Source organism: Talpa occidentalis, unplaced genomic scaffold (assembly GCF_014898055.3).
Source record: "Talpa occidentalis isolate TD23 unplaced genomic scaffold, MPIMG_talOcc4v2.1 talOcc4.3, whole genome shotgun sequence".
NCBI classification, from domain to species: Eukaryota; Metazoa; Chordata; class Mammalia; order Eulipotyphla; family Talpidae; genus Talpa; species Talpa occidentalis.
The window spans coordinates 67553271-67572845 of record NW_023603184.1 but is presented as its reverse complement, the minus strand read 5'-3'; the positions used below and the strand labels follow the sequence as shown (position 1 = coordinate 67572845).

General features: G+C 34.4%; 1 protein-coding gene across 4 annotated transcripts in view; it reads left to right on the top strand.

The window, feature by feature from the left end:
* The window catches only part of DPP10 (dipeptidyl peptidase like 10), a 611591-nt gene that overhangs the window by 580355 nt on the left and 11661 nt on the right, over positions 1-19575 (top strand). For all 4 annotated transcript variants that reach the window (XM_054699639.1, XM_037523252.2, XM_054699638.1 and 1 more), the window contains exons 20-21: positions 9120-9314; positions 9972-10026. In XM_054699639.1, the coding sequence (XP_054555614.1) occupies positions 9120-9314; positions 9972-10026 (250 nt within the window). The remainder of the gene's footprint in view (positions 1-9119; positions 9315-9971; positions 10027-19575) is intronic.

Here is a 19575-nt window from a genome sequence, read left to right as displayed (position 1 = left end):
CTACCACTTATTAAGTGTTTACTGTATAAATGGCATTATTGGAGGTGGTATAAACACCACCTTCAATTCTTAGAGAAGCCAAGCAAGATAAGCATTAGCCCCATTTTAACACAAGGAAACCACATCTAAAATATGCCCTGTATATTACTTCCAAAATCATGTGGAAGCAAAATAAGCATTTGAACTCAAGTTTTACTAATTTATTTTTGGATCAAAAACACTGTTCTTTCTACTCTGCAATATCGTCTGCCTACTTAGTGTGATAATTATTATTGGCAAATGATCAAAAATGCTCACTGGAAATAATAGAGACTTCTCTACCATTATTTTTAAAATAACCTTTTGTTCTTCCCACTTAACAGTTTACAATACTTTCTAGAATGAGATATTTTTCACTAGTGAAAGGCTAATGCTTTGGTATAAAATAGTGTTTATGGGAATTGTTAAGTTCCTAGATTCCCATATGAGAGATCAAATTCTTGCCCAGACTAGTTCGTAAAATTCTGAATTCCGATCAAAATGTTCAGTTTATGGGAAGTCTTTACACTGTATTTATTCAGTGGACTCAAATTTTTGTGAGATATTTTGTTTCCCAAAAATAGAGACAGATATATTTCAAAGTCTCTCTAACATTATTTGATCCTTAATTTGTTCATACAAGATACATACCCACTTCACTCTTAGTTACTAGTAAATATAACATATGAATATGTTTGATATAGATGAGAGAGATAGCTAGTACTCATCTCAAAGAGTGATTATTATTGTTTTGCCATATAATGAGGGTCGAAGATTAAATTTTAAGTTTCTGATTTTTCTCCTGTTAAACATTCTCATTTAAGTGGATGGGAAATGTATCCACATTGTAATACACAGGAAATGATTAAGAAAAGATAAGACATGGCATTTAATCTAGGTAATGGAAATAGAGAAGGGGATTATTTCTTTTCATATTTTTCTTGAACAAATTGGACCTTGTTCTTTCACAATCCGTAGATATGCATCATAATTGCCAGCTTGATTTTCTTAGTACTATTTTAAATTGTACAAAGTCAAAGTTAATGTATTGAGAAAATGGCATAAGAATATAAATTCTAACTTTGAAACAAATGTGTATATAATGCATTATCTTTGATGATTTCTTTAAATTTACAGATTTATGTGCATATATATAAATATATAAAATTGCTTCTATGACATACATATTTATATATTTGAGCTCTTCTCTGCTACTGCAGATCTGAGATATGAATGGTTTACATGAACAATATGATAGTTTCATATGGATTAAATTATTAGTCATATTCTGGCTAAGAAACCCAATTTTCTTTTGTTTCAGAATAGAATTGTTGAAATGGCAAAGGTAGCAAATTAATATTTTGCTGGGGTCAACTATTATCATTATGTTGTCTCAAAGAAAAAGTTTATTTATTCATCCTTGATTTACAGTTGCTTTAGCTCAGTGTTTCTCAGTTTATTAAACTGTAAAATGGTTCTGATAATAACGTTTACCCATAGTTATCACTTTCATTGTTATTCTTATTTAATAGGCACAACAAAGTAAACAGATTAAAATTTGCTTGTGCAATTGATAAATTTACGTGTAGAAACATAAAAAAAGATAATATAGTTTTTTAAAATAAAGTTCTTGTATAACCACTATATATTATTGGAGGTGAACAAATCCCCACCCAGGAAAATGCAGGTTCAAAGTTTGTGTATGGTTAGTGTCCATTCTGGTATAACTTACCCGTCACAATCCCTTATGTAAATCTTACCACATATTACATACTCGATTTTACACTCACTAAATTACCATGATGAATAGTATTTTCCCTGAGAAAATGAAGAAATATGATTGTTGAGATTTCCCCTGCTTCTTTTATTCTTTTTAATGATATACATAATTAGTACTAATTTCCTTCAGTATAGTAATGTTTCTAAAGTCAGCATATAGGTTATTCTCCATTAAAAATTTATGCAGACCTACTGTATGAATTTATATGCCATATGTGTGCGCACACACACACACAACACACTGAGACAGAGTCTCCTGTTTTTAATCTGTCTAAACATATGCTGAATTTTCTTCTGACTATGAGTGATTTATAAGTGACCCTCTCAAAAAGGCAAAGGAGTAGCTCAAGTGCTTGTCTAACTCTGTAATAATATTTCCATTTCCAGTAACTAAAAATAAAAATCACAAAACTCCCTTCCCTTTCTACTCCCTTACTCTGTTAGAAATTACCCCAAGGGCCTCCCCAGTGGCGCAGCGGTTGAGCTCTGGGTTGCAAAGCTGCCCGCAGCCTCTGCAGCACCGGTTCGATCCCCGGCTGCTCCCCGGCCACGGGAGGAGGGTCCCACATGGCACGCAGACCTCTCCTGCCGCCCGCTGCTCCCCTCATCAGTGTACTTCGGTCCTTCTGCCTGCTCTGCTCCCCGCTCTGGCTCTGGTGAATTCTCTCACCCTCCCGCTCTTCTGACTGTACCCAGTGCTTGTATAAATAAATCTTAAAAAAAAAAAAAGAAACAAAGAAATTACCCCAAATGGAAATTGCCCAGTGTATAATAATTAATGTAGCAAGATTTTGACAGCAGAGATCGTTAGAAGATTGGAGCTTCCTCCCAGTTTCCACTATTTTGTCTGCAAGGTGTCCCTGTGGCCCTATTCTGTTGGTTTTTAGATATTTTCATGTGCTAATATGTTTATCCCGAGGTTAATTTTGTGTGGATAATACTAACAGTCCATTCTTGAATTTTATATCTGGATCATTAATATCTATGCTGTTCAGTACTTCAACTTATATTCTGATAAGCTTTTCTTTTTTTCTTTCTTTTTTTTTTATATATGTAGCAGCTTTCTACTACAGTATAAATAACTTAATGTAAAGAACTGGATTCTGCATTTTTTCATTGCACTAATGATAGTTGTTATACAGTTTTGTATCATGCTAAGGAAACAATCTCTGGCTTCTATTTGAGAGAAACCAAAGAACCAAATAGAAATGAATTCCCTTCAAGACAAGAAAGAGTGCCTTTCGTAGACAGAAATTGACCCTGAGAGGTGGACGGCTATTTTATAAGATATAGGAGGAGAAGGGAAGAAATGAGAAAATTAGGAGGAGGGGAAAATAAATTCCATCTTATTAATGCAAACTACCCTCCCAGTTCAGAACTTCAAATTGATTAATAAAAATAAAACACAAGGGCCTCCCAGGTGGTGCAGCGGTTGAGCGCTGGGTTGCGAAGCTGCCCCAGCCTCTGCTGTGCCGGTTCGATCCTGGCTGCTCCCCAGCCACCGGCTGCTCCCCAGCCACCGGCTGCTCCCCTGCCACCGGAGGAGGGTCCCACGTGGTGTGCAGACCTCTCCTGCCGCCCGCTGCTCCCCTCAGCAGTGTGCTTCGGGCCTTCTGCCTGCTCTGCTCCCAGCTCTGGCTCTGGTGAATTCTCTCACCCTCCCGCGCTTCTGACTGTACCCAGTGCTTGTATAAATAAATAAATAAACCTTAAAAAAAAAAAACACACAAAATTAATAGAGAAGGTTTTTAATATAAAAAAATGGGGGAAAAAAGCTTCCCAAAAAACTTAATGGCTATGTCACAAGTTCTATAATCTAGAAAGGTGTAGAGGATAGGACTCTTGTTTGGATGCTGCATGTATATGTATTTCTTTGGAAACAAGAGAAGAGAGACTGGATTGACTTGAGCCAGCAGTCAGTGCACCCATCTGCTGAATCCTTTTCAGTATACTGCTTTAAAGAGGGCCAATTTCGTTAATGTTTGGATACAGATATACATTTGTTAAATGTTATGACTAAATCATCACCAACAGAAAATTTCTGTAAAGTAAATTTTCAGAATAAGGCAAGAGGAATATTGATTAAAGCTAGTATTCTATGTCAAACTCATGTTCTGTCTGAAAATGAATTCTGTCCTAAAGAACAACCATTGAAAATTGATTTTCTGATGAATTCAGTATGATGTGGCTCTTCACACTTTCTTGCCTTACCTTACCTTACCACTTATCTTACCTTCCTTTTGTTCTTCACCCTTTCTTACATACTCTTTTTTAGTTTATTATATATGACATAGAGTTAAAAATGTTGGTTCTCAGTGATTCTAGCGCTTACCTAGCACTCGTGCAGCTGACGTCAATATTTAAATCTTGAAAGAACAAAGAAATGAAATTACAATAAGTTATTCTGTGTCCCCTATTTTTTAATTGATTAATTGATTTGTTTATATATATTTTACATCACTGTTCATTTCTCCTCTCAGTTGCAGTCCTGGTAAAATTCCCATCACCAAGTCACCCGTGCACCATAATCCCTTGGGCTCTTCCCTCCCCGTTTTCATCTCTCTCCCTCCCCAAACCCTGCAGAATGTCTCTGATTTATAGTTGCCTGTCCATTTTGGTTTTTTATTTTTTTTTCCAGGATCCCTTCTTTGTTTCTCCTATATTCCTCTATTTTTATGGCCCAATGGACACATATATATGTAGTATAGCAGCGTTAAAATTCTGCCATGTAGGAAAACAAAACCATGTGACAGGGCAATATATCAATCATGGCAAGGGCTTTTATAGGAAATATTTTCCTTTCATTTGTTGTAACCAAAGTGCTACTAATAGCACTTTTACAAATGTACTATATTGGATCTTAATTCAAAATATATATTTTTTTCTAATTCAAAATGTATTATTTTTAATGAAGATACTAAATATTTAAAAAATGTATCTGGTATTTTGTATTTGTGTGATCATTTTTTTCTAGATATTTATTTTTTATGCATACAAGAACTGGGGTGTAGGCCAGAGGTGCAGAAGGGTGAGAAGATTCACCAGACACAGAGTGGGAAACAGAACAGGTGGATCTATTGAAATACACTGCTGAGGGGAGCAGCAGGTGAGATTGGAGAGGTCTGCTATGCCATGTTGGTCAGCTCCCTGGCCAGGGATCAAACTCATGCTGCAGTGCCTGCAGAGTGCTTCATAGTACTGAGACTTAACCCTGTGTGACACCAGGGAGGACTTTTGTGATAGTTTTCACTAAAAAAAAAAATATAATAATAATAATAATAATAATAATAATAATAAAGGGTATATAATTGTTCAAGGTAACTCATACTAAACTCAGGATCAACCTATGTACTCTGAAGATAAATTCAACCCTCTTTCATGAATTTAAATAGCAATTTGTGATTCTGACCAATCATGTGGTTTGATCAAATCATTTTGCTTTAATTCAGTTTTGGCATAGATGATGTTTTGGTATGTTGTAAAGAGGTTGTTAATGCTGTCCTTTAGAAATGTATTGTATGTGGTGTCTATTACCTATCTTTCTTTTTATATTATATGCCCTCATCCTAAGCTCTTCATCCATACAGACGCTATCAATGGTATTGAAATAGATGAAGACTACCCTTGAGGACCTTAGATTCTAGGAAAAGTTTGCAATCTTTATTTGATTTTGCTGTCTGTGTTAGGAAATAGTCAAGTTTCATATTGTTGTGACCTTTCCACTGCTTAAAACAGATGGACTTTTTCTTTTCACCCCAACTTTCAACAAAAATGTATGCCCCCCTTCTTCACCTCGAAACATCTTCCTTTCGAAAGATTCCCAGCAATTTCTGGACAGAATAAAGTACAATAATGTATGGGGAATAAAAGATGAACACACTTAGAGAAGACACTTAGACATACAAACAGAAGCCAAATGAATTAGAGCCCACCGATTATTATAGCCAATATACATGACTCATAGAACTCATTTATTATGTCATGGGTGATTTGGTCTATACTACATTCCTATGGTCATCTCTGCTACCAAATATCCTGTTATTCCTACGTTGCCAAATAAGTAGTGTTTTCTTGACTTTATTTGCAAAAACAAATCTGATATTTTCCAATCACCACTTTTCAAACAATCTCCACCCCTGCTCCTGGATCTGGCTTGTTCCTTATAAAGGTAATGTTTAGCTTTAAAAGCCATGTTCTTTTATGATTCACTTTGAAACAGATCAGCCTACATCATCAAAGAGAAAGAACACACCCAACTTGACAGAAAAATCAATTAAAATCATTTTCTGATAACATATTTATAACATTTCGTATTGTAACATAAAAATTTGCAAGGACAAGGTTGAAGTTAAACATGGACAATTTAGAGAAAAGAGCCAAGGAGTGAAAATGTGTTTTGTTTTGTTTTTTTTCCACACTGAGTATTGCAGGCATATGGAATTTGAAGGTTTTTTGTTTGGAAAAAAACTGGTAGTTTGAAAAAATATGTCATATGATAATATTTTAACATTATGTATATGCCTGCCACAAAATGTTATTTACAATTTGTCTAAATTTAACATAGCTGTGGACTCCTAAAATAACTGTGAATACTGCAATGGGCCATATGTAAATTAGTGAATTATATCTTCCAAATTAACAAAACATTTTACAAAGTTACTTGCGAGCTGCTACTAGTGTTTAAAGTTGGAAAATCCTGCCTTTTAGCTTACAGCACTCTAATAAACACTTCAAGAGATGTGTTGATTATAATTTTTGATTTTCTTTAGATTATCATTGGTACATCTAAAAAATGGAAGACCTTCTGACATAAGAGTGACACAATGTGTGACACAATGTGTCACAATATCTTCATCCACAGATCTTGCCCAGTTTAATTTCTGCACAATTGACCATAGTTCTATATAAATTCTCCATTTTGAAATGAAAGAAATATGCTTAATATAAATAAAAAAATTGTCTTCAAGCAAGTGTAATAACATTTCTATTATTCCCTGAATCTAATACTGGTTTTATATTGCTGACTCTATTCCATAAACTGTTCTGAAATACAGAATTCTGAAGGAGAAAGACAATAATTTCCTTTATTAAAAATAAAGAAACTGAGTCTTGAAGTTTTATGGTCTTACCTATATTCAAAGTGAAGTTGGGAAGTAGTGTCATATTTTTTACTCAACTTTAAAGATTGAAGTTAATCCTGGTATATCATCCTCTGTATATCATGTATTGTTTTCTAATATTTGCAGTAAATCCCCAAGGCTCAAAATACAATGTTTATATATAAACTCAACAGTTTTTAAGCTTTTTCCATTTGAAACTTCTTCCTGAGTCCACTTTTCCAGTAAGTGTCTAGTACAACAAGAATTTGCTCTGTATTCCATGCGCCAGAAACTGTGCTAGGCATAATAATTCATGCTATTTCTCAAACAGTAGGTAAGTTATATAAGTATCATCTGGGACTCTGGGAAAAAAACTAGCAATTTAAACTTTTTCCTGAAGTAGGTCAATAGAATTCTCAATCAGAAAACACAGATAGGTAGAGTAACAATTCCAGATAGTCCAACTAAGAGCTCAAGTTGCAAAAATGACAATGAATAAAAAATTTAAAAAATAACTGGAGCACTTCTAGACAAAGACAAAGCAGTACTGGATTTGTATTACAGTTTATCAAATGTGTTATTTAGTGGAAATGGAGAGAAGGGATGTCTAAAATTTTGGTATGGTACAATTTATTTAAGTTATAGAAATTATCATAGGTGTAAAAAACCATGCAACAGGCAACTTCTTCCTCAAACTGGTTAAAGAAGCAAATAAGAAAATTGATATTCAGTGCTTAAACCACATTAGTTTACTAGGACTTCCCTAAAAAACCAAAAGCTGAGTATCTTAAATAACAGAGCTAGTCATTCAAGATCAGGGTGTCAGCAGGTTTCTTCTGAGGCCTTTCTCTTTAGCTTTCAGATGCCTACCCTCTTGCTACCTTTTCACATGTTCTTTGCTCTATGCTGAGGTTTCTATGTGTGCCCTAATTTCTTCTTCTTATAAAAGACCAGTCAGATTGGACTAGGACCCACAGTCTCGTCCACTTTAATCACCACTGTCAAGGCATTGTCTCTCCAGGCACAGCCAAATTCTATGGTCCTGGGGCTTACAGATTCAATTTATGAATCTGGGGAACCACAATTCAACTTTTAACATTCAATATATTTGAGTTAATTCATGTTTTATCCCATTCCCTACTTCCTCTTTGGCCTAACTCACTGGTACCACACAGCCTCTTTATCTGCTCAATTCCCTTTGTTACCTGAAAATTATCCTCTTTAGCAAATCTCTGATAATCTAAAATCTTGTTGAGGATCAGCTTGTATTTTGATGCTGCTAGATAACATATTTGCATAAATATGAAGGCAAGAGCGTTTGGTATCTTTACAGATATTTCTGGAATGTAGCCCAACTGAAAATGGAGATCTTTGCAGAGTTAGGTGTTTTAATGTTCTTCCAATCTATCACCTAGACAACTGTGCTTGAATTATATATAGGTTTAGACCTGGATAATCTGTGATTTTATTGGAATCTCCTTTTTTACTTTTTCTTTATTCTGAAAAATAATAGCATTATAATCTGTTGTATGAAAACTTGTAGCTAAAAATTTATATCAGCCTTTCCCTCTATAGAGAATGTTCATGTTGTATATCCTTCTTTTAGCTTTGAAATTTTTCAAACAAGTGTGTCTCTGCTTCCCTTCCTTGCTGTCAACTTTAGTGATGAAAAAGAACTTTTCCTCACTGTTTGCTTAACTTTTCTGCAGTGAGAATTTCACCTCAAAAAAAAAAAAATCAGGAATTATTAATGCAGTATTTCTTTTTGAGTCTGACATTCTTTAGGGTTGTGCATTTCTTGTTAAATTATTATCAAGTCTCCATAACTGACTCTGCTCTCTATTAGACCCTTTGGCTGCAAGACATTTCTAAAACACACTGGGAGGAAATCCAATAAAGATGGGCCTATAGGTTAACCTGATGATCATCCTTTAGGAATGCCTATGGGGAATGCATGTATTTTTCCTTTTGAAAAAACTGCATTAAATTAATCTTTCATATCCAATTTCAAATCTTGTTTCATATTTTTATTTCATTCAGTGCAGTCATCATTAACATTTTTACAAAAGAAATGGAACTTATGCTTTCAGGTTTATCATCAAGGATTAACAGAAATTTTAATAGTGAATATGTCTTTTCCATAATTTTTAAGTAGTATGAAAGAAAAATTTCTACCTGATTGTCAGTTGTTCTCGTTTTGGTCCAATGTGTTGGTATTTGCAGGGATGAAGAACCAGGAGGCCAGCTGGTTACAGATAAGTTCCATATTGACTGGGATTCAGTATTAGTAGACACGGATAACGTCATCATAGCACGATTTGATGGCAGAGGAAGTGGATTCCAGGGCCTGAAAATTTTGCAGGAGATTCATCGAAGGTTAGGTTCAGTGGAAGTAAAGGACCAAATAGCAGCTGTGAAGTAAGTGGATGCACATTTTCCTATTGTTCATGACAGAAGCTAGATATAGAATAACACTGATGCTGACTCAGAGATTTGTATTTTAGTGGTTGGATAATTATCTAAGTTCATCATTTAGACAATTGCATTTTCTTCAATTACCTTTCACTCTAGGAGCCATAATAAAAGAATTATCATACTTCCCCTGTGGAATTAGAATTCACTTTGGATTTATGAAAATGGAGAAACTTTAATTAAGCTATATATTATTTATTTACCATAATCCATAATGTCTATTATTTTCCTAGTTAATTAACAATTCTTGAGTTTTCATAGATACCATTATCACATTGGCATGAAAGGATCACCTGAGAAAGCTAGTAGGTTCTTTAAAATAGTTCCTATAAATTGGCTAAGATATTACAATAGAGATGATTCAGTAGGGCTGGAATCGAGCCCAAGACTTTGCATTTGTACCAAGTTACCAGGAGGTAGCAAAACTGTTGTACCATCATTTTGAGGAGCAAGATTTTGAATATATGACCCTTCTACATGAAATAATTCCTTCAGTATTTCTAATCTGACTTCTGTGTTGTTTTGTTTGTTTTGAATGTCAAGAATGAATTCCTGCATGCATTGACTCCAGATGTAACTGTTCTTTTGTCTTTTTCATTGTAGATTTTTACTTAAACAGCCATACATTGATTCCAAAAGACTAAGCATATATGGAAAGGTAAATTGTGGAAATGTTTTGACTGTATACATATGTGTGTTATGGATATTTAATTATTTCCTCATTTGTATATTATTGTTTCTTCATTTTACTACAGTTTTCTTTGTATAAGCTTTTAAATATAATAGTATAATTAATATTGCATATATTCAGTTATTTATCAATTCAGCAACAATTAATTATCTCTTTGGTTCCTGTTAGTATAAATGGAGCAACAACAGGAAAAAGGGCTTTATGTGTGAAGCCTATCTCCTTGGAAGGTGAAAAGGATCACAGACAAATAAATAAAAAACAGTTTCATACAGAACTCGTATTAGGAAAACAAAAAATTCAGTGGATTAACTCCAGGAAGGGCCAGTGTTATTAGATTGAGTGGTCAAGTAAGCCCTTTTGATTAAGTGATATTTAAAATGCTTATCTAAATAACAAAAAAGAACCACGGTTACTAATCTCTTGAAGGAGAGTGCTCTCCACAGAAGGAGCAGCAGGTGCAATAGCTTCAGGAAAGACCTCCTTGGCTTAGAAACTGAAAGAAGATCCAGTGTGCATAATCGTCTCTTATGTGCTTTCTGCAAGATATTAATCCTGGCTGCAATAATTTTTATGTCAGTTTCAACATCATTTTCACAGTAGCAAAATAGGCTTCATAGAGAGATTAATTGAGCACCTAGTTTCTACATCTCACTGGATTAAGATTAGAAGCTCATTAGATCAGAGGGAGGAGAACTTAAACTATTTTACTTCAGAGACAAAGCAAATTCTTGATGTTCATGGATTTATTATTTTCTACTCTTTGTAAGTGAATACATACATGGCATGAAGTAACTGCTATTTTTACTAGGGCATAAATCTGAGTGAAGTATACTGAGAAGTAGACACATGAAAAACTACTTAACAAACACAACTTTTTGAGTAAAATATAAATCAGCACAAACCACTCCTATTCTCACACTTCAGACATCTGTAATGTGCATGCCTTTGCTGTATTTCAATTCTTTTCATCAGTAATATTCAGAGGATCAATACAAATATTTTGTGCACTATGCTCCCCCCAAAATTAATGCAGACAAATAAATGAAAACCCACTGGTACTGGTAAAGATATTAATTTTTTAAAAAAAGAAAGAAAAGATGGAAGAAAATGTTTGTGTCACAAATGGAAACTCTGGATACATTTGAAAAATGCACACAGTGAGAGCTTTTCCCAGGTCACAGCATGGATGAAGCTTAAGGACAGGCAGCACAATGAAGCCAGTCAGTCTGAGGGACAAACACTGTGTTACCCCATTTAAATGAGGTATCTGGAACGATCAAGTTTATGGAGGCAGAGAGGAATGGTAGCTGCCAGAGCCTGGGGTCAGGGGAAAGGAAAGTATTTATTTAATGGGAGTAGAATTTCAGATTCACAAGATGTAAAGATTTTGGAGATCATTCTCATATAATGTGACAATATTGATGCTACTGAATTGTGGTGTTAAGTGATTAAGTTGCTAAAATTTATGTTATGTGGATTTTTTTTAACCACATACCAAAAATGCACATCAGAAAGAACAATTAACTCCTGAGTGGTCCTGATATATGTAATACTTGACAAAACAATTTTAGACTGTTAGAATTCAATGTGAACATTGTTGTGATTCACAACAGGAGGGCAGGATTTCACCATTTTTGATCAACTTCTTTCTTTACATTCATCAGTATTTGACTAAATCTCCACATCTGGTTTTTTCTCCTTTTGGTGGAAAAGACATCTTGTTTTTATCATGGATACATCTATATCTTCATTTATATCCAGCTCATTTGCAAAAAATTCTGAGGGACATTTCACTCTTTTTCTTTAAAAAGATTTATTTTTTCTGCATATGAGAACCGGGGTACAGGCCAGATGTGTGGGAGGGTGAGAGGATTCACCAGAGACAGAGTGGGGAAAAAAACAGGCAGACTGACTGAAATACACTGCTGAGGGGAGCAGCAGGCAAGACAGGAGAGGTCTGCTGCGCCATGTGGGACCCTCGTGGGCCAGCCAGGATCGAACCCGCGCTGCAGAGGCTGTGGCCAGCTTTACAGCACTGCACTCAACCGCCTGCGCCACCAGGAGAGGCTCTCACTCTTTTTCTTAAAGCTGAAATACTGAACTCCTAATAATTGGTCAGGTTTTTTTTTAACATATAATTTGTTCTAGTTTAATCTTTCAGAATTGGGAAAGCAATTCTGTGTTCTCTGAGCATGCAAACTGTTTAAGAATTAGAATGATAGTATTTCTAAAAATGCTTTTTGTGCACATAATATATGTTCTAGACATCGCTGCCTATTTCTGGTTGTTGAAGTGTTAGGCTTATAAACACAAAGAAATCAATGATGAAATGAATATTTTAAAACTACCACATGGATACTAGAGGAAAGAACAACAGATAAACTTCAGTCAGCGGATTGGGGTCAGAATGGGGCGTTTGCAATTGTATGGGGGAATATAAAAATAAAATTTAATATTAAAAAAAAAAAAGAACACATCTTTTGGCTTTGATATCCAGTTTTATTTCAATACTTCACATGTATGCTGTGGTTAAAGATTATACAAAAAATATGCAACTATTACTTTCAATGGCTCTTTAAGACATTTTAAAAGTATTACTTACTGTTCCAACTAAGTTTTCTACAATGTACTTAAACTGATATCATTTTTTGCTTATAAGTATTAATTCCACCCTTTTTACCTAGTATCTTTGTCCCTACCTTTTATTTCAAATGCCATTCTCAAGCCCATATATTGCTTTTATAATTGTCTCTGTTATTAAACCCCATTCAGAGGTCCCTTACTCCACGAATTATTCACTAAATTTTCTTCACAAGAAATCATCATCCCTTCCTCATCGCTTCATCAGTAGTTTTGCATAGTCATTATACCATAATATAATGCATTATATTTATTCGAGTTCTTGTTTCATTTCCTATGTTGGACTATATGCCTTGTTAGGGTACTTTTGTTTTATTCATTTTTGTTGTTGTTGTTGTTGCAAAGGCTTCTGAATTGAACTCAGTTAATAACTGTTAGCATGAGACCAGGGGGCACCACAGAATCCCCAAATTTGCATGCTATAAAGAGATCCTGCCATCTATGTGCACAAAGACAAAACAGACTCTTAGTGTAAAAGAACTTTAATATTATCTTTGTGCATAGAGAGAGAAAAGAAGATATTCCCCATGTTTTGATCCCTGTGAGGGCAAATACAATGCCCGGTCAATCAGGGTCAGACTGAAGAGGCGCTGCTGAAGAGCTTGCCACAACTCAAGGCACTTTCTAATGGGAATCATAGGAATGGGGTTCTCAAGCAGGTCCCAGAAAACTGTATTTAAAGGAAATACCACGTTAAGATAATAGCTGATGTTGTCAGCCTCCCTTCATGTTTCTCAAGCTCATGTCTCTCTTAAGTGTCTGCACATCTGTCCTCCATGAGTCCCCTTCCATGTCTCCTAAATCCCTGGTGCAAGAGCAAAACCAAGAAGCAAGTATGCCTTTCTTCTCCACGTGTCTCTCTGAACCCACCTGTCTTCCAGGTTCTATAGCGTCACCTGACTGCTTAGCCTCATACCTATAAAAATAAGTATTTATTATGTTTTCTCTTTATAGTTTTGAGTGGGTCAGGGAGAGCTGCACAACATATGTATGGTGAGGATTTATTTGTTTAATTTCAAATAGCTTGTCAGTTTCACCAACTGCTTAGCTCTGCCCGTCATTTTTTTTTTGTATTTAAAATTCAGATTTAATTTCACAGATAACCTAAAAAATATTCACTGTAGAAGATAAAAAAATCCAATTATTACAGAGCATCTGCCCTGAACCAATAGAATTTGCAATGTACATATTGTCAGTAAAATATCTTTTATAGACACCATCACATATTTTCACATTGATTGTTATTTTACTGTCAATGAATTATGCCACCCAGCATAATTTGTTTCAGTGAGAGACTGTTGGTCTTTGCTGCAGTAATTATGCTATTTCAACATAAGGAATATATTTGATACAATTTTTAGACCAGTATATGCATTAATTATGTCAACTTATTACCATATCCTATCAGGTTAGTCTCAGTGACGGAATCAGTGCATTCTGTGATTAGATGGATGCATGAGTAGCACAGAATGTTCACATGTGATCATAATCCACATTGCTTAGCATCATTAATTGCAATTCATTCATGTCTATTAATGCATGAGTATTTTGTAAATGAGCAGACAGCTATTGTGTAATAGCACATTTTATAAATCACTGTAGCAGAAAGTAAATGAGCACTTAAAAATAATTCAATGGATAGTTGGATTTGAAATCTGTGATGCCAGTCTGAATCTCTGTCCAAGGAAGAACCAGCAGACTGAGATATGGCTGCTCTACCAGGGCACCACAATGTTTGCATACACTTCCAGAGACGTGTCATGACTACTTCCCTGGTCTGCCTTCAGATCTGAATCTTTAGTTCTGGAGAAGAAAATATAAAATGGCAATACCACCAGCTGACTGTTAGCTTTCTGCTTCTGCCATAGTAATGTATTACCTTTATCTTTTATTCCTTTCACAGTATTTTCTGTCCTCTTCCTTTGGCTGCCTTGTAAACTCTCAACTATTGTTACAGTGTTCTTGACATATTTGAAAACTGGATGCTCGTATACATACCATCCTTTAGCTTTTTAAAATTAAGTCATTAAGTGGAGTGAGGAACATGGTACCTACTCCTAATCATACTATTTCCTTAATCTAGAATTGTCTTTATTTCCAGATAGCCAACCCTTATCTTTTTTTGGAGGTGGAGGGGAGCATACAAAGTTTCTTGATTTTCTGGTGTTTATATTTAAATCAAATTTGGAAAATGTCCCCTTATTATTACTTTAAATAAATTTTGCTACTCCCTTTCTTCAGGAATTGCAAATTGTTGTATATTAGGCAATCTGAAGCTGTCCTCAAACTCACTAATGCTGTTTTAATTTTTAAATATATTTGTCCTGTATGCTTCACACTGCTCCGACTACTTTCCTATAGTTTCATGATTACTGTCCTTTGTTACCCAATGTCTAATGTCTCAAAACCTCTACTTCATGTTTTACCCATATTTTTAGTTGTTTCTCATGACAAGGTGAATCTCATTTGTGTTACTCCATCCATGATGGATTTAGCAATTCTTACATAAAATTAAGGTTTTATATATAGTAACCATTTTATAATATTCTTTTAAATTTTTCCATTTATACAAGAATATATACTTTATTTCCCATACAATCATTCCCCCCCTTATTTTGACCCTAATCCTTCCTCTCCCCTCCCCGCCCGGTAGTGTCTCTGGTTTATAGTTGCTTGTTGATTTTGATTTTTACTTTGTATTAATTAATCTGAAAATGCATACATTGTGCAAAAATGAAAAATGATGTAAGAATTATATAAAATAAAATATTAAAATATATATATAAATGTAAAAAATAAATAAATACTGCCATACCTTCCCCACAAAAAAAAGAATATATACTTTAGTTTTTATAGATTTTGATATGTGTGAATATATGTGCTTTATTTATTGACATTTGATATTTTTTTCATCTATTAAAGATAGCAGATTTTGTTTCACATATTAGTTTGAACACTTTTCTCAATTAGTTGTTTGTGATTATTTAAAAACTGAAGTTGTAAAATTTTTCCTGGTCTTTTAACAAAACTTTTCAAGCCCTTTCCAGGGTTATTTCTTTCTATGTTTTAATTCTTTAATTGCCTCATAACTATAAAAATAAGTATTTATTATGTTTTCTCTTTATATTTTTGAGTGGGGTCAGAGAGAGCTATACAACATATGTAATGTATGGTGAGGATTTATTTGTTTAATTTCAAATAGCTTGTCAGTTTCACCAACTAAATCATCCCTAACATTTTGATTAGTGATGCAAACTAAATACTAAGTTTTTAAACATCCTTGGGTTTATTTCTTGATGCAGTCTGCCTGGCCTTTCTTGTGCTAATCCTATAGTCTTTTAATTATAATAATATGTTTAATTATAATACATTTTGAAATTTTTGAAAGCAAATTTCCACACTTCTTTTTTCTTTTTCAAAATATTTTTGATTTACACCTCCTATTTTCTCTACATTGTCAAATTCTCCCAATATATTTAGCCAGCGATTTCAATTAAATTTTATCAAAACAATTTTATGTTTATTTGAGAATTTAAATCTTCCTAAGATGTAGCCTCCAGCTGAGTCATACAACTAAATACAATATTTAGTTCTTCTTTTATATCTTTCAGTAGAATTTTACTTATGTACATCAGGTTTTTTTCCTGCTATATTTGTAGGTATTGTCTATTATTATAGTACTTTAATTTTGATTGTGACTAGCATGTTCTAAACTAGGTTGCTAGAATAATGGTTAGCTAAATATTACCATATTTAGCTTTTAAGTCATCACCTACTACTCAATAATTATTGATATGATTGTTATGCCAGCATCACAGCAAATATAATTAATTTATTTACTAAACATTTATTGAAAGTTGTGTATCTTGCTCCTTTTGAGGTTCTAGAAATATAACAGTCACAAGATAACATTTAAAAAAAATTATTTCAATGAGGACAGATAGATGACAAACAAAAATAAAGAATATATATGAAATATCAGGTATTGATAGTATATCTCCGGAAAATAAATACAATTTTATAAGTAATGCTAAAATGTTTGAATGGAAATAAAAAGAATTTGTGATGAATGGGAAAATCTGATCACTAAGTCAATGAAGTACCAACACATGATTGAAACATAGCAGTCTATATCAACTATTAAATATCTTTGATCTATGTCGAATTTAAAACATCTAATGACAACAGGTTCAATGTGATGACCACACCAGCTTTTGGAATCTTCTTGATTGATATGAGTTGTTTTGAAATTAAAATCACCCTCTTTTTATCTAGTTAGAGCTTATAAATGATTCCTACCCTCTTCCAGAATATATTTTCCAAAAACCTTTTCATGATCTACTCATGCATCAGTGAATAAATATGAAATGGTAGAGGAGAAGGTGAGCAATTAAAATTTAATTTATTCTAATTCCTGCTATGTTGATTTTCTTTCAAAAATAGAAGTTATTTCTCTGAAATAAATCAAATTAAAGCAGCATTTTGGATTAGGTTTTTAAATGGTACAGAGAATTTTATTCAAAGGCTTTCACTATCATTAAGTCTTAAAGATGATTTAGCTTCATTAATCCCAAATTTTCATATTAAAAAAAGGAGTAAAATACAACTCTTTATGCAGCAGCAATGACTTACAAAACTAGTTTCTTGGTAAGATCTCAGGAAAGCTCCATCATGTGTCCATTTTCCACAGATTGATTAAGTTGTTTATTTTTTTCCACATTATGTTTATTGAGATAAAGTTGGTTTACAACACTGTAATTGTTTTAGGGGCTATATAAATTCATATTTCTACAAGTGTCTGTTTTCCGCCATGCCCATCCCCACTCTCTCATTAATCCTAGTGGGACCTAATTGGGATCGCTCCCTCCCCCACTCTCCTACTTGCCTCTGTTTTGCTATTGGATGCCCACAGTTTGTTATTGGTTTGGTTTTGTCTGATCCTTTGTTTTGTTTCTCTATATTCCATATGTAAGTGGCAGCATTTGGTATTTGCCTTTCTATGTCTGATTTATTTCCCTTAGCATCACCCTCTCCAGTTCCATACATTTTGTCACAAACAATAAGAGTTCATCTATTTTTTATAGTTGTGTAGTATTCTATCATGTATATAAAGGACATGTTCCTAATCTAGTCCTCCATCTGTGGACACTTTGTTTATTTCCATAACTCGGCTTTTATGGAGTTGCAGTGAGTACACAGGAGTACATACATCCCTTCAAATTTGTGCATTTACATTCTTCATGTGTATATCTAGGAGTGGAAATGCTGGGTCATATGGGAGACTTGCTTTTAATATTTTGAGAGAAACCTCCATACTATCTTCCACAGGGGGCTGGGCCAGTCTACGTTCCCACCAACAGTGTACATGCGTTCATTTTTTCCAATTCCTCACAAATACTTATTTCTGGTCTTTTTGAGATGAGCCACTCTCACAGGTGTGAGATGGTATCGTATGATTTTGATTTGTATTTTCCTGGTGGTAAGTTATTGACTTGTTTTTGAGGATATCCATGCATTCTTTTAAAGTTCTAGAGAATGTTGCTAAAGATTGGAAGATGTTCTGGTCATTGTCTTTATATATTTCATGCTATAAAATCTTGGCATACAAAATGTGGACCAGCAACATTCAAATTTGTTTTATCCAGTTCAGGATCTCTTAGAGTGTTAACTTCAAGTCAAATGCATATAACTTCAAGTCAAATGCGCAGCAGTTGAGCGCTGGGCTGTGAAGCTGTCCGTAGCCTCTGCAGCGCCGGTTCAATCCCCGGCTGCCGGCGAGGGGCCCGCATGGCATGCAGACCTCTCCTGCCGCACCCACTGCTACACTCAGCAGTGTGTTTCGTCAGTCTTCCTGTTCTGTGCCTGACTCTGGTGAATTCTCTGACCCTCCCAGCTTCTGACTATAGTCAGTGCTTGTATAAATAAATTAATTAATTTGAAAAATGCATATAACTACAATAGGAATTTATTGGAGGAAATCCACATTTCAATATTATAAGCATAGATCTCAACCAAAAGCAAAGAAGGAAAAGGTAATGAATCTTTTGGCACAGTTCAGAAGACTGGCATGCAGAGTAGGAAGTACCCATCCAGAGAGCTCCTGGTATCTGTCCTTATGTAGGGAATGGGGAGGGCCAAGGGGGAACCACTTTTCAGTAAGAGAGTCCCTGGTGGCTCTTGCCAAATCCTGAAGAAGGCAGCAATATAGGAATGATATCCATAGCCTCTCAAATTGCCTTAAATGTGGTGCATATATATATATATATATACACATACCACTTTTCAGAAGCATATTAACAGGACTGACTGTGAATTTTGATTTAGAAAGAGCCTCTCAGCACAGCCAGGTTTTCATCTGTCCTTGCCTTTCCAACATAAGTTTGTCACTGTCTTCTTAAACAAGTGGTTGCTTTTTAATTTAAGTGATTCTGTTGCAAGTACCCCCACCTTTCCATAGTCAGGGCCATTAAAGCATCAATATATATAATATCTTGATCAATCAGGATTATAACAATATCAAATATATGACAGCATTCCCTGGAAATATGTTTAAAATGCAAATATTAAACCCCACCTCTCATAACTAATGAATGAGAATATGCATTTTAACAATTCCAAGTAATTAAATGAATTTTCAAGTTGAGAATAGAATCTTCTGCTCCTATGGAAGGCACTTTTTGAAGTTCTTGGAGATAATCAGATTGAGACACAAGTGAAACTGAAACCCCCCCCAAAAAAACACCATAATATCAATTTATATTATTTAAATGTGACTCACAATGTTTGGTGAATTAGAATAAACAGTTATTCTCTCAAGGTAGTCAGGTTATGTAAACAACCAAATCATTGAAAGGTTTCTTGGCCACTGAGGGATTA